The 24,606-nt window shown below is 36.3% G+C and overlaps 1 protein-coding gene across 1 annotated transcript; it reads right to left on the bottom strand.

Annotated features, from left to right (window-relative positions):
- Positions 1–948: 948 nt before the first annotated feature.
- LOC130215772 (uncharacterized) lies at positions 949–4,262 on the bottom strand. The gene is made up of 2 exons (XM_056447617.1): positions 3,327–4,262; positions 949–3,211 (listed from the first exon to the last, which is right to left on the bottom strand). Exons 1-2 carry the CDS (start codon positions 4,260–4,262, stop codon positions 962–964), a joined length of 3,186 nt encoding a protein of 1,061 aa, XP_056303592.1. The 3' UTR covers positions 949–961.
- Between the last annotated feature and the right edge of the window lie 20,344 nt (positions 4,263–24,606).

Below are 24,606 nucleotides of genomic sequence, written 5' to 3'. Positions count from 1 at the left end.
CACTCTCTGAGAAGGATCTTGGCAGTAGTCTCTGCCTTTTGGTCACGGGTGGGAAATGCTTGACTGAACTTTGTAAACACATCAGTTACTACAAGAACATTTTCGCGCCCATCCGTGGCTGGCTCCAAGGTTGTAAAATCGACAGCTACTACGTCCAATGGTCTGGTGGCCAAGAATGAAGCCCAAGGAGCCTTAATCTTTGGTTGCGGCAACTTGGCCAACACGCAGCGCTGACATTGCTTCACCCACTCCTCTACATCCTCATACATTCCTCCCCAGAAACATCTCTGTCTCAACAGGCTTAAAGTTCTCTCAATACCTTGATGGCCCATTTGATCATGGACATTTTTCAGAACCTGATCCCTCAAGCAGGTGGGTAACAAGAGCTGGTGACATTCACCCATATTGACATCATCGATTACACGATATAATAGACCATCCTTTTCTTTGATCTTTGGCCACTGTTTCAACAGAGAACGTACTGATTTAGACAATTTCAGTCGCTCTTGCTGGGTGGGTTTTCTTTGACGACTCCAAAACTTCTTGAAAATACTTAGCGTTGGATCTGACTCCTGAAACTGATGAAGTTCTGCCTTTGAGTACCCTGGCAAAGTGGGGGTATTCTCATCCACATTTTCATCTTCTCCAGCAAAAGAAGCCTGTAACTGCCTGACTTTACTGACTTCCACACCTGCTGCTAACAACTCTGGCTCCAGAGCTGTTCCTGTCCTGAGCAGGTTACAGATTGCCACAGAGCCATCATACTCTGCATCCTCACTTTCATATTCAGGTTCACTGAACGCTGGTCTCCTAGAAAGAGCATCAGCAGCAGTATTGCATCGTCCAGGATGGTACTTGACTTCAAAATCGAACACTGCAAGTTGTGCCGCCCAACGCTGTTCAATAGCTCCTAATTTGGCAGTGGTGAGGTGACAAAGAGGGTTATTGTCTGTTATGATGGTTAATTTGGACCCCAGCGGTAACTTCTGAACTTTTCAGTGACTGCCCACTTAAGTGCTAACAGCTCCAGCTTCATACTGCTATAATTTTGGTCGTTCTTCTCAGCACCCCTCAGCCTCCTGCTAGCATATGCGATTACAGTCTTCTTGCCATTTTGATGTTGGTACAAGACTGCTCCTAGCCCCAGATTGCTTGCGTCTGTCTTTATCACAAAGGGAAGTGTGAAATCAGCATACCCTAGTGTTGGTGCACTTGTGAGTTTGTCTTTAAGATTTGCAAATGCTGTTTGACATTGGGATGTCCAAGAGCTCCTATACACCTGAGCTGCCTTAATGGAACTTGTCTCTCTGAGGCACACGTTCACAACATCATGCAACGGTCCAGCTATCTGAGAGAACCCTTCAATAAATCTCCTGTAATAGCTACAGAACCCCAAGAATGATCTGAGTTCCTTGAGAGTGCTAGGGACAGGCCACTCCCGAACTGCACTTATTTTGTCAGGATCTGTACTCACACCCTGGGCAGAAACTTGATGGCCAAGAAATTTCACTTCTGGTTGAAGAAAATTACACTTTTCTATTTTTATTTTCAGCCCAGTTTCTCTTAACCTCCTAAACACTGTTTCCAGACGCACCAAGTGGTCATGAAAGGTGGAGGAATACACCAGCAAGTCATCCAAGTAAATAAGCACAATCTGAAACACCAAGTCACTCATGGTGGCTTGCATTAGCCGTTGAAATGTTGCGGGCGCATTACATAGCCCGAAGGGCATGCGACGGTACTCAAAAAGGCCAAATGGTGTAGTAAAAGCCGTTTTAGGTCTGTCTTTTTCATCAACTGCTACTTGATGGTAACCACTAGCCAGGTCTATAGTCGAGAATACTTGTGCTCCACTCAACGCATCCAAGCTCTCGTCGATGCGCGGCAATGGGAAAGCATCACGTCTAGTCTTGGAGTTCAACCTCCTGTAATCGACACACAGCCTTAGACTTCCATCAGACTTGCGCACCAGAACGATGAGTGATGCATATGGACTTGAGCTTTCCTGTATAACCCCTTTACGAAGCAAACCTGAGATGTGCTGTTTGACCTCTTCAAACTGAGTTGGAGGTAACCTGCGATATGGCTGAGCAATGGGAGTATCATCTGTCAAGTGGATCTCATGCTTTACCCGATCTGTAAATCCCAGGTCTTCATCATGAACCGCAAACACATCTGCATGTCGCATAAGAAGTACACCCAGCTCTGTTTGCTGTTCAGGAGTCCCTCCCATATGCAGCCTACTTAACAGGTTACTCAGATCAGAATCAGACAGTGGCTCTTCTTTCTCGTCAATTCTCACTTCTTCATGGTCAGCAGAGATGCGCTGGAATTTCACATCACAAATGTCACTTTCCGCACATTGACAGTGGGTAAGTATACCAAGTTGAACTTTAGGAGGCAGCCAAACATCTTCCTGGGAAAAGTTGATTACTTGAACTGGAAACACGTGACTTCGAGGCGACACTAAGGTGGGCATAAGAATCAATCCACCTGGTAATGGTGAATTTCCTGGTTCCAGCAGCAGCCAAGCATTGGTGTGAGTCACCTTCTTGTTTACTCTGGCATAAACTGTGGCTGCAGAGGCTGCTGGTATATGGGTTTTGCCCCTACCGCTAACTCTTGCTACGGACGTTGCTTTTGCTGACTCGACTTCCTGCACACGACTGAAAGCTTCCCTCCACACCGAGTCCAATTTTCCTCCTAAAGTTGTGTCAAACTCAGTCAGTGCAAACTCCCTGCATCTCTGGGTGATATTCATGCCTATGATACCAGGTGGTGTTAAATCAGCGGTGTCCCTATCTCTCACAATCAGAAACCCATACTCAGGTATAATTAGCCCCATCACTTTGATATCCAATTCGACATAGCCTAAGTATGGCAGTGGTAGCTTGTTTGCAGCAGTAATTCTTAGCCACCCGGAAGTGCAGTGAAGGTCCTTGTCTTCTCCATGAAGGTTTTCTCTAAAGAAACTTTCAGTGAGGGTACTCACATTGCTTCCTGTGTCTAACAGACATCTAACTGGGACACCTCCAATGTGGATATCCACCTCTGGACACTTGCCAACTGCACGTTCCAAGAAACGTTCTTTTGTTAATGTGCTGCATCTTGAGCCTTCTGGTTTTCCCCGCATTGCTCGACTCAAAGCAATGGAGGAGCTCCGTTTCCCTGCACCGCAGAGCTTGGGGCAGTAGTGGACTGGTTCCTGGAACTACGTGGTACAGGACATTGTCTAGCTATATGTCCCACACCCTCGCACCTCAAACAGATGGGCTGGCCATCAGCTGATATTTAGGCTTGACTTTGGGCCCTTCACTCTGGCTCACACTAGAACTGGCTTTCTGTACTGTGAGTTCCCGGACTGCATTAGTGAGTTCTCCAATCGCTTTTCCCTGCTGGGTGATTATTTTCACTACCTCCTGTAAGGCAACTGCAATATCAGTTTGAACTGCACCACCTGAAGTTGAGCATTCTGGCACCTCAGAGCATGTACTCACAATATTATGACTTCTGGCCACACTAGCACCACGGGGTCTGTCCTCTGAAACCCACATCAATGCCTCTTTCCGGACTTCAAACAAGGTGGACTGGGGCTTTTCTCTGACGAGCTTGCGCAGCTCTCTACGGAGATGTGAATCACGGATACCTTCGACAAACTGATCTCTTAAAGTGAGTTGGGGTTGAGACACAGCATTAGGGGATTGTTGGATGGCGGAGCTAAGAAGCTGAGAGAGAGAATGGGAAAAGTCACGAAAATCTTCACCCTCTGACTGTCTGCGGGCATAAAAAGCATGCAACAACTGAGGAATTGTTCGTTTCTCCCTAAAAGCCCCACGCAAGTATGAGAACAGATCACTGGGTTGTGTAGTTTCTCCCCCCATTCGCAGTTTGACTTCATCTAAAGCGGACCCTCTTAAATGAGAAAGTATGAAATCCACCTGGTCATCAGTGTTCAAGCCCCTCACCCGTATTACACGTTCAACCTCATCAATAAATTCATCAACAGACTGACCATCTTTCACATAATTACCACTGAAGGGTACAATCTGACGCTCCCTTGGAATATAGACATACGACCTAGTATTAGCATTACTCATATTAACAAGGGTAGCCATCACTTCATTATGTCTTTGACCTAGTTCATGAATTTGTGACTGCAGTTGTGCTACAGGATTACCTTCAACATGACCTGCAGCCTCACCACTGTCCACATCACGGCTGGGTCCAGCACAAGCAGCTGAGGCATCCTGGTTTTCTTCCATGTTTCTGCTTTCGCCTTTTTTAAGTCTCTAACTTGAATATCAAAGAGTCACAGAAAAGTCACAGTCACTGCAGGCCAACCTGAAGAGACGAATTTCCCTGGTCCTTCACCAATGATCTCAGCACTTAGGCAAACACCCTCCTTTGTTGTCAGAAGCTGATTCCTTGCTCCTCTGTAGTCTCTCTAGGTACGTAGCCGTCCGTGCTGTGGACCTCGTTGGCAGCAACACTTGCCTCCTCTTCACTACTACCGTTGTTTATGTTACCAAAATTTAGCAATGGAACCCCACTCCTGGTACCAAAAATCTCTGTAGCCCGGGATTTAAATGGGTAATGACACCGGACACAGGATTGAAAATTTTGGGGACTTTTATTCCAGACTCCACTTGGAACAGTGCAGCGTTAAGTATGCAAATTTTGGACAATTTTAATAGCAAGGTTAATGATTGTGTACAGCCACTGAAAACAATAAATTTGACTTTTTATATCCAAATGTGTTGTACTCTTCACTTTCTTGTAATTACAATGACTGACAATAACTTTTCAAAACTGAAATAGTACATAAACAACGGTAGCAGCAGTCACGCTGAGAAAACAAACAACCAAGTGTAAGTCATCCACCATCAAAGTCAGATTGAATACAATCTTCACTTTGCCATTACAAAATACATTGAATGAGATGTTGCCATGTGAACATTTTACAAATATTCTCCTACAATTAAACAACGTTTTTAAATCAGTGAATAAGTGTTCATTAGAATTCAAATATAATGAATTAAATGACTCAAACTTACAGCTCGTCCGCTCTCAATGATATACACACACAGCATTAACAGCTGCAAATAACTTTTTCCTCTGCAAATCATGAAGAACAAAATACAATAAAATCTTTGTAAACACATGACATTTTGAACATAACTTCTTCAAGAAAATATGAAATACATTCTCATAAACACTTATATTCAATGAAGTTGAACAACACTCACTAAGTTTTCTTTCCGTCACACTCGGACCCTTAAAACTCTCTTCTCCCCTCTAAACAAAATAATCCCATTTCAATTACATGGTTTACATAAGGATAAACACCAATATCACACTTAATATTACAAAATTAAAGATTATAAGTAACACTTACGCTTTAGCTTTAGCTTTCCTTCACGATGTTGGAAATCACGATCAAAACAACAAAATCCACAGCCAACCGAACATTAATCACCATGAAAAAGACTTTTTAAGTCACTGCATGCATGTATTGCACAATATTTCATGAGTTAACGGACTTTATTGGCCTTTCTCAGTCTCCCAACAGACGTTCATACCGCATGGAGAAAACTCGCGCTGCATCTCTAGAGCTCTCGCGTGACATCGCTCAGTTCACATATGGGCCTTAAAGGGCCAGCACGCTATATTACTCACAACATGAGAAACGTGTGATTTTGCTCACGTTATGCTGTGTGTCAACCCCAGGGTGTCAATAACCTTTTTGTATTTAACAAAAGAACTTTTTTTAACCTGGTTACATATATATATATATATATATATATATATATATATATAATATATATATATATATAATATATATATAGGGAGCAGGGGGTACAAAGTAACGCAAGGTAAAATGTAGCACAGTTTTAAGGTATTTGCTCAGGGTTAACCATGGCATGCTTCCAAGGTTTTCACCACAGTGTCGGCAGACGTCTTCCTTCCAATTATTGAAAAAGTTCGGCGAAATTTGTTTGAGAAACACAGGAGAAACTGTTTTTACAGCATAAAAGTATTTTTATTATAGTCTATAACAGGGGCGTTGCTAGACATGAAGCTCTACTGGGGCACGTACCCCCTTCCCCCCTCAAAAAAAAAAAAAAAAAAAAAAAAAAAAAAAAAACACTATATATATATATATATATATATATATATATATATATATATATATATATAATATATATATATATAAATGCACTGTATAGATATATATATAATACACTATATAAATAAATACACTATATATATATATATATATATATATATATATATATATATATATATATATATATATATATATATATATATATATATATATACACTATATATATAAATACATATATAATACTTTTATTCACTATTATTTTGCAGATAATTGTATAATAATAAGAATACTTTTATTTATAATAAATATAATATACATATGTATATTATATTTATTATAAATATAAGTATTATTATTATTATACAATTATTCTTCAAAATAATCTTAAATGTAACTGGAAAACAATGTTAAGACAACTGGAGTGATATGCTAAGATCATTTAAGAAATTACTTTTGCATAAATATTGATTTCATTTGAATGAAATTCTATAGACAATTCAATAAAATAAATAAAAAAAGATGTGTTATAGAATTATCTGTTGTCTTAGACTTGACATGGCAGATAATTAGGTTTGTGAAGTCTTAGCTCCTGACTCGTCATCCCTCCTTTTTGCTTAATACAAAGAAATCTATCAGGAGGCATGCTTAGTAAGATCACCATCATATTGTTTAAACTTTAGTTTGTCCACTTGCAAAACAAAAAAGGCTGTTACGCTGGTTTTACAACGCATGAGCGGCGCGTAACAAGCAGCCTGCTTTTTTGGCGCGCATGTTTACTACCGGGACTCTCAGAAGAAGAGCAGCGCGTGCGCGAGGCGCGCGTGTTTTCTGCGCACACGCGGAGATGCGTCAGTTTGCTTTTTGATTACATTGCTTTCACCAGCGTTGGTTCGGTTGCACATAGAGAATAACGTCTTGATTTCGGAATTACCACTCTTAATAAATACACTTGCATATTAAGTAAATCATATCTCAATGCATTTACTGGGGCACTGGAGATTTTCACTGGGGCACGTGCCCCAGTGAATTGGGTCTAGCGACGCCCCTGGTCTATAAATATATATATATATATATATATATTTTTTTTTTTAATCTGTGAAAGTATGAACGTAAAATCTTATATTGTTGTGATTACCATCTTCTCAGGGGCGTCCCCAAGGGAAAACTCTAGCCACCCCTGTGGCCTACCCAATATGATTTTGCTGTTGACATCATTAATTTAAATGTACTTATGTAAATTGCCAATATTTTAATAAATAAATAAATAAAATGCAGCAACTAAATTATTGTTGGAGCAATCGCTTGCTTTTTTAATTAATGTATAATCATCTTGTTTAATCCCGCCCCTTTTTCGCACACACAAACTCTGGTGTGACCTCAGCTTAACGTGTCTGTGTCGGCACGCAGCGAGTTTTGCAAGTCGACTAAACTAAAGTTTACATAATATGTAATATGATGATGATGATGTAACTTTCACTAAGCATAGCTATAAAGCAGAAAGGAGGGATAAAGAGTCAGGAAGGTAATACTTCATAACATTAATTCTCGGCCATGAGTCGGGTCTAAGACAACAGATAATTCTATAAAACATTTTTTTTTGTATTCTTTAGAATCGTCATAATTAATATTCATGCAAAAGGTTTTTTAAGTGATCTTAGCATATCACTCCAGTAACATTTAGGATTGAACTCTGTTATTTATTTAGAATAATAATTGTATAATAATATTAATAATAATTGTATTTATTTAGAATAAATAAATAAATTGTTATATTTATTGAATAAAAATCTAACAATTTAAGGGGGGTGTATGGGGTGGTTCGCCCAGGGTGTCATTTAAACTAGAACCGCCACTGCCCTACACGATCATCGTTGACAGCAGGCACACACCTTCAATAGACAGCAATGACAATTTAATTTACCTGAAGATACAACAGAAGAAGCTGCATTAATAAGTTTGTGGCTCAAAAAGGGATATGAATAAATTATATTATTAGGGTCTGTTTAATGAGTAATAATGCCTTTTGTTCAGTTTGTTCATTTGTTTGTTTTATTAATTAACTCATTAATCTTCATTAATTTTAGACACGGCATATACTGTATGTTGTACAATAAAAGTATGTAAAAAAACTGAAAAGTTATTTATATATATGAAAAGTGTTTTTAAACAAAATATTGATCTTTATTTGGTTTGCACATGTACTTGCTGAATTATTTCAAGGAAAAATTGCATATTTCATTCATTCATTTTCTTTTCGGCTTAGTCCCTTTATTAATCTGGGGTCACCACAGCGGAATAAACTTATCCAGCACATGTTTTATGCAGAGGATGCCCCTCCAGCTGCAACCCATGTCCGGGAAACATCCATACACACTCATTCACTACGGACAATTTAGCCTACCCAATTCACCTGTACTGCATGTCATTGGACTGTGAAGGAAACCGGAGCACCGGAGGAAACCCACGCAAATGCGGGGAGAACATGCAAACTCCACACAGAAACACCAACTGACCCAGCCAAGGCTCGAACCAGGGACCTTCTTGCTGTGAGGTGACAGGACTACCTACTGCACCACCACGTTGCCCTGCAATATTTCAAGAGTAATTAATTAAATGAATTAAAACCATATTATTTCATTTAGCAGAAACAAAAATATAACATTACACTGAATTCATTATTTTTTTGTGTGCCACCCCAAGATTTGGTGTGGGCTCCTCTGGCCAGCCCTAAGAAAATTTTCTGGGGGCGCCACTGCATCTTCTAGGCTAAAAGATGGAGCCATTTTGAAAAGTGTAAAACAAGGGTGTTGCTAGACATAAAGCTCTACTGGGGCACTGCTCCCTCTTAAAAATAAATTATATTAAACATATTTTTTTATGTTTTTTTTTTTTTATCAAACAAAAAATGTATGTATAATTATAAACAAATAATATTATTGTTAATATGCAATTATTATTCTAAATAACAGAAATTAACCTAACTGGAAAACAATCTAAAGACAGAACTGGAGTTATGCTAAGATAATTTAAGAAATGTTTTGCATGAATATTAATTTCATTAGAATGAAATTCTATAAACATTCTATAGAATTAAAAAAAGATGTTTTATAGAATTATTTGTTGTATGTGTTCTTACCCATCTTATGGCTGAGAATTAGGTTTATTAAGTCTCACCTCCCTGACTCATCATCCCTCCTTTTTGCTTCATACAAAAAAAAATCTATTAGGAGCCATGCTTAGTATAAATAAGATCACCATTATATTATTTGTATACATGTTTTGTCTACTTGCAGCACTCACTGCATGCCGACATCTTCGCATAAAAGACAGTATCGCCATTTTTTTTGCGGCACGCATGTTCACAACAATGACTTTCACCAGGAGTAGAGCAGCGCGTCGGTATCAAGCAGGGTATGGTTTTTTTGCGCACATGCATGCTCAGTTTGGTTTTTGATTAAACCACATTGCTTTCATCAGTGTTGGTTCAGTTGCACATAGAGAATAACGTCTTTACTCTGGGATTATCACTCTTAATAAATACACTTGCATATAAAGTAAATTGTATCTCAAAGCATTTACTGGGACACTGGCGATTATTACCCCCCCAGTAAATGGGGTCTAGCGATGCCACTGGTGTAAAACACAGAGTGACTGCTAGCCAGTTTTGAGGAAAACATGACACAGTGGGGTTAGTTATAACAGGGTGTTACAAATAAGCCACACACTGTTGGACACCAATTAAACTAACAAAATATTTGTTAAATAGAGTGTAATGTTAAAAACTTCTTAAATAAAACGTTTTTAATAGAATTTTTTTGATAGACAAAAAATGTTTTATTGCTAATACTACAAATAAATGCTTTGTATAATCATGAATAATAATCTAAATTAATCTAAATGTTTTTCCAATAGATAACTAAACACTGTGCTATGTAGAATAAAAATAAATTGAGCTAAGTACTGAGGAAATATAACTACTATTTAAAGAAACTGGATTTAAATTAGTTGTGTGAAATCTGCCTTTTTAAGCATGTGTTACAACTAACCCTCTGTCTGTTACAACTTGCCCCGCAGGTGGGGTAAATAGTAACATTTATACTCCTGGCATTTTTGGCAATACTGCACAGAAACCATAAGTCCGGTGATCATACAACCAGTGCTCATTTGTAGGAGAGGCTTGTGTGCTGTTGGTAAAAAACAAATGATTTGTCTAACCCCATTATATAGTTCATTATTTGGCCAAACAAAAAAGTGTTACTTTGTGCACCGCTCTCCACTATATATATATATAATATATATATATATATATATATATATATATATATATATATATATATATATATATATATATATATATATTTTATAAAGTTGTTAAACATCATTGCTAAAGTAATGTTTATTCATTTATCTTTGTTTTGTTTTATCTAGTGATGTAGTGTAAAGGGTAAAACTTAAAAGATTTTTCATATTTAGAGTTGGGACTTTGGACTGACTGTTAACCTGACTGATTCAAGAATAGCATGACTAACATGCTCTAACTTGAAAACAGGCTCAAACTAGAATGCAGCACCTCTACCCAGACCTTGTGTACTTTTTTTTATCAAGACAAAATAGTTTTGAAAGAGAGAGATTCTGTAACTAAAACAAACTTATTTAATACTGAACTGAATAAAAACAGAACAAGTGCTAATCACAAGCCAGACTCTTGGCAAACAGGGGCAAGTATTGCATAGTATTAAGGGTGAATAATTAATTCTTGTACAGTTAATCAAAATGTTTTCCCACTCATACTTTTGCTATATCACAGTATATTACAAGTAATTTGTATTAATGACTTTAAAATACACAACATAAATGCTCATTCAGTCCAGGAAAATGCACCAGTGGTCTCACAAAAGTAAAAATTATCCAGCTTTAGAAAAGAAAATCACTTACCAAGCATTACCAGTCGTTTAAATCAGTTCGACTGTAATTTTATATCGTAAAGCAAAACCTTCAGATTGAACGGATTCAGGTGCATAAACAACCACTTCCCCCTTATCCACACAGTACTGTAGCTCTAGACCCTCCCTCTGTAAAAGCACATACCGTACTGTAAATCCCATCTCAGTCAGGTGAAGTGACCATGCAATATATTAGTCCTTTCTGCAATAGAGACTGAAGTTCAGCTGTAAATTGTGATTTTTTTTACTCTGAACTTTGAGTCTGATTGTGAGTCTTAATGTGCTGCTTAATTTTCATTTAATTGTACAGTAATTTGTATAATTATATAATGCATTTAAAACAGGTTAGCCAACATAGACATTGGAGTTTAAAATATGACATAATATGAATAATATAAATTTTGACAATTGTAATTTAATAAAACTGAATATTATATTCCATTAAAAATTGTTTTAAATTTCAATTTCTTAACTTGAATATTGAACATCTAAAATTTTAGACAACAGAATTTAAGGCAGACTTTTATAGAAATATTTTCAAACTTCAGATATATATATATTTTTTTTGGTTCTGAATTCCTAGAGGTGGCGACAGAATGACTCAGTGGTTAGCACTGTCGTCTCACAGCAAGAAGGTCACTGGTTCAAGTCCCAGCTGGACCAGTTGGCATTTCTGTGTTGAATTTGCATGTTCTCACCATTGTCACGGTCACATAAGGAAGACAAGGCTGGCTAGATCTTTAAAGGTATTGATTAGTGCAATGCAGAGGAGAGCGATCTCACACAGTTTATATGGCAAGGATCAGATCTTCAGTCATACAAAATTAAAGCTTAGTCACTTCCGTTTAAGCAGTTGTGTTTGCATCCACGGAGGAAAAAAGACATCCATGGAAGAATACAGAGGGAGAGTCAATGAGTAGAACCATCTGACGTCGATTCCAGCCGTGTGTGAATGAAGGAGGTGAGTATAAATAGTGCATGGTGATTGCAGGTGCGGGTAATCAGTAATTTGGTGATTGTTCACGGGTGGGTGAGTGGTGGATGGAGAGGAGAGCGGTGATTGGAGCAGCAGGATGAGCCGAGAATGTGACACCCGTGTTGGTGTGGGGTTCCTCCAGGTGCTCCGGTTTCCCCCCTAGTCCAAACACATGCACTACAGATGAACTGAATGAACTAAATTGGCCTTAGTGTATGTGTGTGAATGAGTGTGTATGGGTGTTTCCCTGTACTGGGTTGCAGCTTAAAAGGCATTTGCTGCATAAAACATAAGCTGGATAAGTTGCCGGTTCATTCCGCTGTGGTGACCCCTTATGCATAAAGGGAATAAGACGAAGGAAAATGAATGAATGAATTCCTAGACTGCAGAAAAAATACAGTTTAAAGTTTCAAGATAAAGAAATTCAGAACATCAAATTCAATATTCTGAAACTGAAAAAGCAGAAATTCCAATTGTGAAATATAGATAGTGCAGAATTTACAGAGCTGCATGTGTTTAACGGTGCAGCATAACCAGGCTCAAGCGAACTAGTGGACGTGTCACCTGCCCTGTATTATTTGTGTAATTAGGTTTTATTTTATTATTATTTCAGTTTTTTTTTGCATTTATAATTGTTTTCTATTATTATTTTGTAAAGGTTGTATGTATTTTTTAAAATGTAAAATGCAAAAAAATATGTAAATAGATCATAAACAGAATATTGAATTTGATGTTTAAAATGTCTTCATCTTAAAACTTAAAACTGTAATTTAAAAACTAGATATCTGAAGTCTAGGAATTCAGACCCCCAAAAATATTTTAAGTCTGAAAATGTGTCTATAAAAATCTGCTTTAAAAATTTAGTTGTCTTAAATTTTAGATACATTTTAAGAAATTAAAATGTAAAAACATTTTAATGGCATATAATATTTAGTTTAAATAAATTACAATAGTTAATAATTCAAATGAACGCAATTCAAATTCAGACTGTTTTGTCATATTTTAAGCTCCATACAGGATGAGTCATTTATCTTAAATGAATCATGGTTGTGTTTTAAGATGCAAAACAATGTGTGCTCACGCTTCACTTATAGAAATTACATTGTTGTTTCATATATCTTACTCTGATTATATACAGCTACTCCACTAACATGAAACAACTGTCATATTTCCTAGTTCATCTGAAAGGCCCACCATCAAGAGGCTCTGATTGGTAAGCTAAAATAATATAGTATGATTGGTGGATTGGCTCAACATCACCACGTCACGTGCCCACAAGCACGCGCTTTTGCACTGTGTAAATACTAGATATGTTTCCATCCAAAACTGCAAATGAACTTTATGAGCAAAACTGGATTATCGCATAAAAGACGTGCAAACAAAATCATCCCTTCCTGATTAACTGGCGCCAAATACCAACAGTAAAAACTGAATTTACTTCGATAGGAGAAGCTGCGTCAATCTTTTCTTCATCTAATAAATGACTTGCGCCTCAGAAGGCAATCCTTACCAGGCCCGTCTCCCACCCAATCAAAAGCTTGGCCCACCCTGGCCCTACATCAGATAACAAAAAAATGTTTGCGATACGTTTCATAATTGAGAAAGCAGCTTAAGACCGTGAGCTTAAAAAAAAATGTTTTGGCAAGCCAGGCTCATTTACAATCTTGATTAAAGTATTCGGTGTTAATATTTTAAACTATTCAGGCTGTAAAAGATGAAAGAGAAACTAATTTAGCATAAAGCGCAGATTTCTTTGCGCATCACGCGTCTGAGCGCACATTAACAAACGCAATTCCCTTTTATATAATTTCATGCAGTCGTAGCCTAATTCATACATAGAGAGTCTCAAAGAACACAAACAGTCTAGCAGCACTGAATGGGATAATCGGGAGATGTATTGGGCTCGCTTAAGCATTATAGCATTTTTTTCACGGAAAGAGCTATTATTAAGTTTACTATCTGTTAATGACGCACAGAAACGACAATCACAGACAGTTTCAGTATTGAAGTTCGTGCAAAGTGCAACATACAAAATTCAAACACGTGTACATAGCACTTTGTTGCAGTTTGAGTCAAAATATCAATATTTCGATACATATCCACACATAATCGCTTTACTCTCAAATGCGCGCTCTGCTGCTGCGTGTCTCTCTCTGTATAAACAATATCGAGAAGTTAGTAGCTGAACTCATTTCAATATTACTGACTCCATTAATTTAATACGAAAGCCATGTATTGTGCTGTGATTGAAGTGTGTTCTTTTCTCTTTAAAACTATCAAATTATCATATGTGAATCATATGACTATCATATGTTTTAATAATTAAAAAAACCTCGAGAGAAACCAGGCTGGGCACGACCATTTCGATTCAATAATGAATAGAATAAATATTGATAATTCAAGATGTTTCAGGAGCAGGTCGACGCACACACAAAGAGCGCTATGATAAAGCACGCGAAACGCCATATGTGTGTCAATTAAAGCATGTTATATGCTAAATAAACACTAAGAAATGTTTTTGATATAGGCTATAAATGATATGTATTAGCTATCTAACAAGTAGGCTAATATGCAAAGATCGGCTATTCAAAATTAGTTTATGTTAGTTAGAAAAAATACTAATGTTCATATATTGGCTCTGGTGCATTAAATAATAATATTAAGTTTTTTTTATCACAAAATATAAAAAAATGGTATAGAATGTTGATATTTTTTGAAGGTATCTTCTTAAAGTTGTAAATGTGGGTTATATTGCATGTATATTTTACAATTTAAAAAGGTTAAGGAATAAAACTCTTTAAAAAACAGCAATTATTTCTGGTATCTTATAGAAAGCATATTTAGTTTTTATAATTCAGCTTTTGCCAATCATAAATGATTAAATGTTTTAATTTTAGGCAATAAAAAGTTTTTTTTATATTGTTTGTCAACTCTGTTATGGATGGATTTAGTACCGTGTAGAAATAACAATAACAAGAAAAATCCTAATGGGTAGTTACTAAATTGGAACTGAATTGACAGTGACAATTTACAGTTTTACAACTTTTTAGCCAAATTCTATTGCTATAAATGCTGAGATCACATGATAACAAATAAAATCAGGATTAAAATATTTTTCAATTGTGCAATATGTGATTAATGAAATATTCAGTTTTCCTTTTAATTGTGATAATAGTGACAGTTTATAGTTTAAACATTTAAAATTAAAATTTAGTGATTTTTTTTTTAAAGAAAGCTAAATAAAATATTTTTGATCGCACATTGATACACGATAGGAAAATACTGACTACAAGAAATCATGATTTTTGGTAATATGATCTTTGAAAATGATGAACACATTTTATAAATAATCAAAAATGTAACAATGTAACATGTAACAATTTTTTAAAAGCTGAAAAAAAGATGGCTTTGGTCACTAAATGTACCTGCAACTATAGAATCACCCATATAGTTCATGGAGCAACATGTTTTTTCTGGAGTTTTCTTGCTAAACTTGGCAAACATCACTTAAGCAAGCAAACACTGAGATAAATATGTATGCAGTACAAATAATAGTTTTAAAATAATTTTTATTAAAATGACAGAGAATATTTAAAAAGATAAATACATTTTTTTTTATTTTATTTTTATTTTTGTTGGCTCACCCGAAAGGTCACTTGGCATTTGAAGGTGTCAGACGCGGAGCACAGACGCTCTTGATTCTGGAGGTCATTAATAATATAATAACACTAATACTTAACGTAAGGCATTTTAGAATGACCAAAACAACAGTTCGATGTTTTACAGTGTGCTCAGCCTGCTGGTTTGTCCATTTACACACATTTTCATCATCACATGATCTCTTATAACAAAATTACATGACCTTTTTTAATGCGCATACTGAAATTTGTGTGGTAAAAGTGTTTCCATCGTAGTTTATCTGCATCTTTTCTTATCGAATAAAAAGTTTATCCTACTCAGTTATGCGCAAAAGATTTTCATGCTCATTTTCTAAATGAATGTGCTTCATTGCGTTTCCATGAAACGTTTTTTATGCGCATATGCAAAATGTGCATTAAAATAGGTGGATGGAAACATAGCTACTGTCAGTCAGAGTAGCTGTTAGCATAAAGATTAAGAGCACACAGCTGAGTCTCTTGCCTGCTCTCTAAAATAAAATGTCTTTTACATATATTCGGAATAAGCATGAGTAAGTAATATGAAATGTTCTCATATCTTTTGGGAGTTTGTTATTTGAGATGTATGTTGCAGACCTCACTCTGGAGGTCTTTAAAATAATAAAAAACAGAGAAACAGAGAGTTGGTCTTCAGCTGTGCTGTCCTCTTTGTTGACTTTAATCACACATGGCATTAAAGCCATGACATCTCTGATATCACATGTATAGATGATGTATATATATATACAAATATGTGTCAAATACAGGATCATAAAACAATAACAGTATCACATGCTAACATCAGATTATCCTTTAAAACTGAATTAACAAACCCACTTCTTCACAAAAACAGACATGACTTAACACCAATCATTTACACACATAACTGCAGTTATACACAACAATTTTATCTCATAAAATTATAGTATTTCATCTACATTGCAGTACTTTACTAACCTTTAAAATGAATAAAAACAGAGAGAAACAGAGAGTTGGTCTTCAGCTGTGCTGTCCTCTTTGTTGACTGAAGACGCGCTGTGGTTGTCACGGCAACACTTTCTCTCAACTGCCAGCAGTTTAAAAAAATGCAACTTTGTGTTCTTCTTAAAGATACAATGTTAATACAGTAATAAATAACAGATATAGTTTTATTTAATCTTCTTGTGACCTAAAACTCATGTGGGTCACATGTAGAATGCACGGAAAGTGGCCACATTGAGAGACACTGAAAGCGGTCGCATAGAGTGACACTGCACTCGCTGCTGAACATTATATTTACAGCGATTTGACTGATAAATATGAATTTTTAGCTAAATTGTTAGTGGTGCCAAACATCATTTTCAGTTGTCTACATCCTTGTTTACATCCTCGCTTAACATATCATTAATGCTAGCAACTGTGCATGTAGTTGATCCAATTTAACAAATTAAAATACTCACAGGTTGTGGCTCACAATCCACAACTTTGTCGGTTATAGGAGTTTTTAACCAAATCCAGCACTGAACTGGGAGAGATTCTGGAAGTTCTCCTTTGTCAAATGCTAGCTATATCTTTTTTATAATTCTCTGGAACATAATTAAAATTAAATTGTAACCACCTCCCTATTTGTGTCATGTCCTTTGGAAGCCCAAATACAAAACAGAACAAGCTCTGTGGAAAGCAGCATTTGGATGGCATTTTAGCAGCATTTGGATGGCATTTTAGCTTTCTCTGCTATAACATTACAGCGCCTCTGGCCACGCCCCGTTGCACATCACCTAACACACATCAACTAAAGTTTAAAATAGGATATTGTAGTGGACCACCCCTTTAAGAAATGACAACGTATCTTTTCGAAAATGCTGTCAAAAGTGGAGAAATTTGAAATAGCCGTTTTCATGTTGCAGTGTGGACTGTAAAAACAAAGGCTTTCGAAAATGATGATGCATTTTAGTCATGTAACTAATTCAGCTAACATGCAACACGAAAGCAAATGTTGGATTATGTCCATTTTGACAGATTTATTAAAGATTAATATCAGTTTGTACATGTTCCGAATTCTCTCTACAAAGAATATGGAATGTTTACTGGGAGCTATTGTTCAGTGGCAAAAGCACACAACAGTTGCTACAATTTGAGCCAATCCCAATTCTACCCCTTAACCCTTCCCCTATCCCTTGTTTTGCATGTCACATGAAGGGGTAGGGAGCATACCAATTCTCTTTATCTAGAAGGCTTAGGGCTGGGAGGAAGGGTTAGCCCTTGAAAGAGTGATTTTTCAGGACCACACTCGAAACCAAGGGGTACACGCGTTTGTGTTTTACCAACATGTTTTTTAAAAAAAATGGTAAATAAAAACGCTAAATTTTGCTATTTAAATCCCTAATAATAACTCTTGTATAGCAGTACCACAACATTCTGACACCCGATGACACTCAAATACCCTGTCAGAAGAGTCCAGTGGCTGAGAATGAGCTTTTTACAGCGTCTGCTATAAATGTTAATGTTGTTTTCTTGTGTTTACATAGATGAATATGGCCAGGGTGTAAATGCACTGTACAGTTACAATCTTATTGCCAAATTATATCATTATGAAAACATGATATCATTGCCTTCAGTGATTTCCTGAAGATAAATACCAAAAAATAACGCAACTGAAATAACTACAGCAGTCGAGATCATCTGATCTCATATAAAGCATGAGCTTCCCATGACTTATGATGACGTGCGAGGTGCTGTAATGGTGTCCCATTTCTTAGGGGTAAATTTTGAAGCCCTTCCCCTTCACACTCTGTTTTGGGGTAGGGGTACAAAAACAGATTTGGGATTGGGCCTTTGCCTCAACATTTCAAAGAGTTGTGCTCTCAAATCGCATAACTAGCAGTGGTGGAAAGAGTACTGAAAAATCATACTCAAGTAAAAGTACCATTACTTGCCCAAAATTGTAGTACAAGTAGAGTTAAAGTATCTTTTGTAAATATTACTCATATTAAGTATGAGAAAAAGTAGTCCCTTTAAAAGTATTCAAGAGAAGTGATTAGTGAGTATTCTGGTGTAAAAAGTTGATGCGTTTACATGCAGATTGTGCAGGGATGTGTAAACGTAACATTCTAGAGTGCATTTAGTAATCTTTGTATATTCGTTCGTTCCTTTCTTCTTCCTTCATTTGTTTGTTCGTTCCTTCCTTAGTTTCTTCTGTTTGTTCCTTCAATCTTCCTTTTCTTCCTTCCTTCATTCTTCCCTTTCTTCCTTCGTTCGTTCTTACCCCCCTTCTTTTGTTCTTCCCTTTCTTCCTTACCTCCGTTCCTTCCTTCCTTACTTACATACTTTGTTCAGTTCTTCCTTGAATCCTTCCTCCATTCATTTGGTCCTTCCTTCATTAGTTTGGTCCTTCCTTCCTACCTTCATTCGGTCCTTCCTTCCATTCCTTGTTTGGTCCTTTCTTCATTCTGGCCTTCCTTCCGTTCTTTTCATTCCATTTAGTTATTAAGGCTGTTTGGTGATCTCAGTCATCATACAGTCGACATCCTTTATTTTCTCATCAGTGACATCCAGTCTATAAACAGTCATTGCGTGTAAAAATTTTGGACATCCTCTTGTACTTTTTTTTAATGAGGTTAAAAAGGTTGCGGTTGTTCAGTATGATGCAATTTACTTTCTATGTGCGATTTGATTGGACAGGAATCGCAGGACTGATTTTTCTACTTCTACTACTAGCCAATCCCCATAGACAAGAAATTTAAAGTAGTGACTGCAGTTTGAAGTAAAGTAGTGGAGTTAAAGTACCGATACTGCACTAAAAATGTACTCAAGGGAAAGTAAAAGTACACATTTTTAAAACTACCTAGTAAATTACAATTCCTGAGAAAACTACTTAATTGCAGTAATTTGAGTATTTGTAATTTGTTACTTTACACTGCTATCTAGTAACTAGTATTTAAAAATATGTCCCAAACTGTAGAATGTTGAAAAATGTATTCCAAAGCTTCCCGAATGGTTTACTATTTCTGCTAGAAATTCGAACCCTCTTTGCTCTAACTGCTAATATTGCCTACAATACATTGCACATTGGACTAGAATTTGATTAGAAACACAAATTCAGGTAAAAGTATAAATAAACTACAAATATGACGCGAGACCTAGGGCTGTGCAATTAATCGAAAATCCGGTTTCGATTTCGATTTTGGCTTCTAATGATTATGAAAAACCATTAATCGAGATAAAACAATTATTGTATCATATACCACCCCCTTTCCAGTTGTACACATTTGTTGCTCTGCAAAGCTCAGTTTCACGTGAAAATGACTAAAAGCAGGTACTGTAATGTAACTTTTGCAGCACGGGACGCGTATCATTTATTGATGTACATTCGAATCATTCATGTTTTTAAGCATGCGAAAGAGCGCATGCTGTTGTGTGTGTGTGCGCGCTTAACCTCAGAAACGAGCAGAGCACACACATCTAATGCCATCTTATTGCGAGCACTTTAATGGTCAAATATATGCACATTTGTGTCAGAGCGCTGTGTTTAGTGATTATTCATATTAACCCTTATTTGTGTAATAAACAAACAAGTTGAGAATCAAAAGACATGTGAAAGAGAACCCATATCAGAACCACACTATTCTTAAAGTGACAGCGCACAATATTCCTGCTGACGACTGTTTTTATCATTAATCAAACAACAAATGGAGAAAATCCCTCACTGCTCTTGACTGAAGGACTTTTGTCGCTAAAGTTTTTTTTTTGACAGTGAAGTTGCTTAATGCACAGTTTATTTAATATTTTTACTCTATTGTATTTATTTCTCTTTCCTTATTTACGGGGAGGAAATAACTGTGCATATATACAGTTAGTCAGAATTATTAGCCCTCCTGAATTATTAGCGACCCTTTCCCCCAATTTCTGTTTAAAGGATTTTTTTCCACCCATTTTTAAACATAATAGTTTTGATAACTCATTTATAATAACTGATTTCTTTTATCTTTGCTGTGATGATAGTACATTATATTTTACAAGGTATTTTTTAAGATACTAGTATTCAGCTTAAAGTGACATTCAAAGGCTTAATTACGGTAATTAGGCAAGTCATTGTATAACAGTACTTTCTTCCGCAGAAAATCAAAAATATATTGCTTACGAGGGCTAATAATATTGCGCTATTAAAATAGGTTTCAAAATATTTCAACCTGCTTTTATTCTAGCCGAAATAAAACAAATAAGCCTTTTTCCAGAAGAAAAAATATTATAGGAAATACTGTGAAAATTCCTCTGTTAAACATCGTTTAAAACAAAAATTTACAGGAGGGAGAATATTTTGACTTCAACATTAATTGTTTTGAATAACCGTCATTACAATTATGACCAAAATAATCATGATTTTTCCCATAATTGAGCAGCCCTAGCGAGACCTACTGTAAAGAGGATTTAGTAATGTTGTTTACATGACTATTCATAATATCTAGCCAACTGGAAATGATTTAAATCACATTTTTTTGTGTTATTTTCATATGCAACAGCAACGTAAACTTATATAAAGATGTGTTTGGATATTACCTTCTGAATGCATAAGTATGCAGATATGCATGAAAGACCAGCGATTGGCAGATTAACCTGCTGCTGCTCCTCCAATATGGTAGGTAATTAAATATGAAAGAAATGTGCAGGATGTGTCGAGATGATTGACAGGGTTTATAACTAAGCAACAGAAAAAATAAGAAGCAATGGGAAACAGCCACTAGATGGCGCGGCAGCCATTTGGAATGAAATTCCAATAGAACAACAGCATATTATAGTCTGTATAATAAACTATTAAAAGTGCTGATAATTGTGATAGTAAGTGTTGTATTGTCGTCTTTCAGGTTGTATCTCAGCTTTAATGCGCTTTTTAAATAAATAAATAAAAAACAAAGCAGCTGCTTGCCATCGTGACAACAATAAGATCCAATGGACAGACGATCACTTTCACTCCAAATGGCAGAAACCTGGGCTGTTGCTGGGTTCTGCTGTTGCAGTGGAAGGTTCTATTGAGTGTTGTCTCTTGGTGGTTCTAAGCTCTTTGATGTAGCATAAGGTTGCAAATAGAGTGGAGGAACTATGACGTCACTTTGTTGGCGAATCGGCTGCTAGCATAAAACTGGTTTCCTCTATAAAATCCCTATAGAATTTTCCCATAGGCTTTTCGAAGATTGCAAATGATAAGCTCTGTGTTCAAACACAGTTCATTACACTTACTTTTGTCCACCGGATAATCCTCACATGAAAATTCAACTTTGAGCACTTTTGGATCTTAAATGGAAACGCAAGAATTGAAAAGCTAACATTAGGCTATAAACGTACTACACTGCCCTCTGGGCACTCGTCTGTGACGTCAGCACCACCCTGCTACAGACAATTTTTCTAGCTTATTTTTAGAAATATGGTCTATGACAAAGAGTTAATCTCTCTGTTTATTATAGTATAATGCACGCTATATATTATAAACAGATAAATAAGTAAATACACATAGACCTACGTGCTGTTTGGATCGTTTTTACGTAGGAAACATGTTTTGCTTTACGGTTGTTGTAAAGTTTTAAAACTATGTATAAATGTGCCTACATAATATCATAAGATATATTTAAATGTTCGCTCGCGTACACACAGCCTGCTTACCTTAACAAACGACAGAAATGAGGCGTGAGGGACAAGTCTATCAAATGCCTGCAAGTTCCATCATGACACAGAGCAACATTCATATTCTTTTTATGTCACGAAGTACAGCGAAAAGCCCATACAGTCACATCTGCTATACATTTTATGGAGGAGTGTATATATTGCAGTTATGATGGAGTTAAATGTGTTCAGATGAAAAACGACGAAAAATCACTTGATCACGTTAATATGTAGGTATTTTTACACATTTATTTAAACATTTGCATTACTGAGAGCAGGATAGAGACAGGCTGCACTGGTAAGCAATATCTTTATAATATCGTTTAATTAAAATAAATGATAAACAAATTAATCTGTCTTGACTACTTTTACAAGTGAAAGCATTATCTACACACAATATGAAATCCCAATTAGAAAAACACTACAAACTATAAATACTATTCATGAAAATACCTAAATAACAGACAATCCAAATGCCCAACACGCGAGCTGTGCTCCAGACCAGTTCAGCTCGATGACGTTTAATGCCTCCGACACCACCTAGTCCAGTTTAGCAACTTGATCGCAACCGTCTTTTTAAGAAGCATAACCGATTTAAAAAGTCAAGAGTGTGATGTAACTGATGTGGTTTATTTCGTAGAACAAAACGTGAAATTATCTTGAGTTTTTGTTAGCCACGAACCTTATTTAAGCGATTTTACTGAAATCCCATTCAAAAAACCCATTGACTTTGGGACGAGGAACCGGAACTGCTAAAATGCTAACTCGCTTCAGGGGTTTTGCATACTAATTGACGCTCTATAGAGTGGAGGAACTATGACGTCACCTTGTTTTGCATACTAATTGACGCTCTATAGAGTGGAGGAACTATGACGTCACAACCAGCATAAACTGGTTCCCTCAATAAAATCCCTATAGGATTTTCCCATTGGCTTTTCGAATATTGCAAATAAGCTCTGTGTAACACTGTTCATTACACGTACACGTTTTGTCCAGCTGGATAATCCTCACACGAAATATAACTTTTAGCACTTTTGGATCTTAAACGCAAACACAAAATTGAAAAGCTAACATTAGGCTATAAACAGACTACCGTGCCTTCAGGGCACTCGCCTGTGACGTCAGCACCACCCTGCTACAGACAAATTTTCTATCTTATTTTTAGAAATATGGTCCATGACAACGATTTAGTCTCTCTGTTTATTATATTATAATCCACGTTATATTATAAACAAATAATATGCAAAAACACATAGACCTATGTGCCTTTTGGATCGTTTAACGTGGGCAATAAATCTGTTTTGCTTTATGTTTGTTGTAAAAGTTTTAAAACTGTATGTATAAATATGCCTACATATCATAAGACATTTAAAATAAGTGTATCGCTCGCGGCGCACAGCCCACTTACCTTAGTAACAGATGACAGAAATGAGGCATGAGGGACAAAGTCTATTAACTGCCTGCCAAGTTCCATCATAGATAGAGAACAACATTCAATATACTTTTTATGTCTCGAAGTACAACGAAAAGCAGCCCATACCATCACATATGCTATACATTTTATAGAGGAGTGTATATTGCAGTTATAACAGAGTTAAATGTGTTCAGATGACGGAAAAAAAAAACACCGACGAAAAATCACTTGATCACGTTAAAATGACAGTTAATATGTATGTATTTTTACAATTTTTTTTACACGTTTGCATTACTGAGAGCAGGAAAGAGGCAGGCTGCACTGGTAAGCAGTATATTCATAATATTGTTTAATTAAAATAAAGGATCAACAAATAAGTCTCGACAGCCTTTACAACTGAAGGCATTATCTACACACAATATGAAATCCCAATTAGAAAAACCCTACAACTATAAAATACTGTTCATGAAAATAATCAAATAACAGACAAATCCAAATGCCCAACGCAAGCGAGCTGCACTCCAGACCAGTTCAGCTTGATGACGTATAATGTCTCCGACACCGCCTGTAGTCCCATTTAGCAGCTTGACAGCTACTGTCTTTTTAAAGCTTAACTGGTTTTAAAATCAAGAGAGTGATGTAACTGATGTGTTTTATGTCGCAGAATAAAACGTAAAAGTATATTGAGTTTGTTGTAGCCACGAACCTCATTTAAGCGATTTTAAACTGAAATCCCATTGAAAAAACCCATTGACTTTGGGACGAGGGAACCGGGAACTGCTAAAATGCAAACTCGCTTTTGGGTTTTTGCATATAAATTGACGTCATAGTTCCTCCACTCTATTGAAAGTAAATAA

This window comes from Danio aesculapii, chromosome 22, assembly GCF_903798145.1.
Source record: "Danio aesculapii chromosome 22, fDanAes4.1, whole genome shotgun sequence".
NCBI classification, from domain to species: Eukaryota; Metazoa; Chordata; class Actinopteri; order Cypriniformes; family Danionidae; genus Danio; species Danio aesculapii.
The sequence above is the reverse complement of the archived record's forward strand: the minus strand, read 5'-3'. Positions and strand labels throughout refer to the sequence as shown.

Excerpts from the sequence above, each read along its gene's own strand:
- LOC130215772 (XM_056447617.1), bottom strand. The coding sequence starts at position 4,262 with ATGGAAGAAAACCAGGATGCCTCAGCTGCTTGTGCTGGACCCAGCCGT. Across the intron at positions 3,212-3,326 it reads TACAGAAAGCCAGTTCTAGT|TTCCAGGAACCAGTCCACTA; the intron begins GTGAGCCAGAGT and ends TGTACCACGTAG.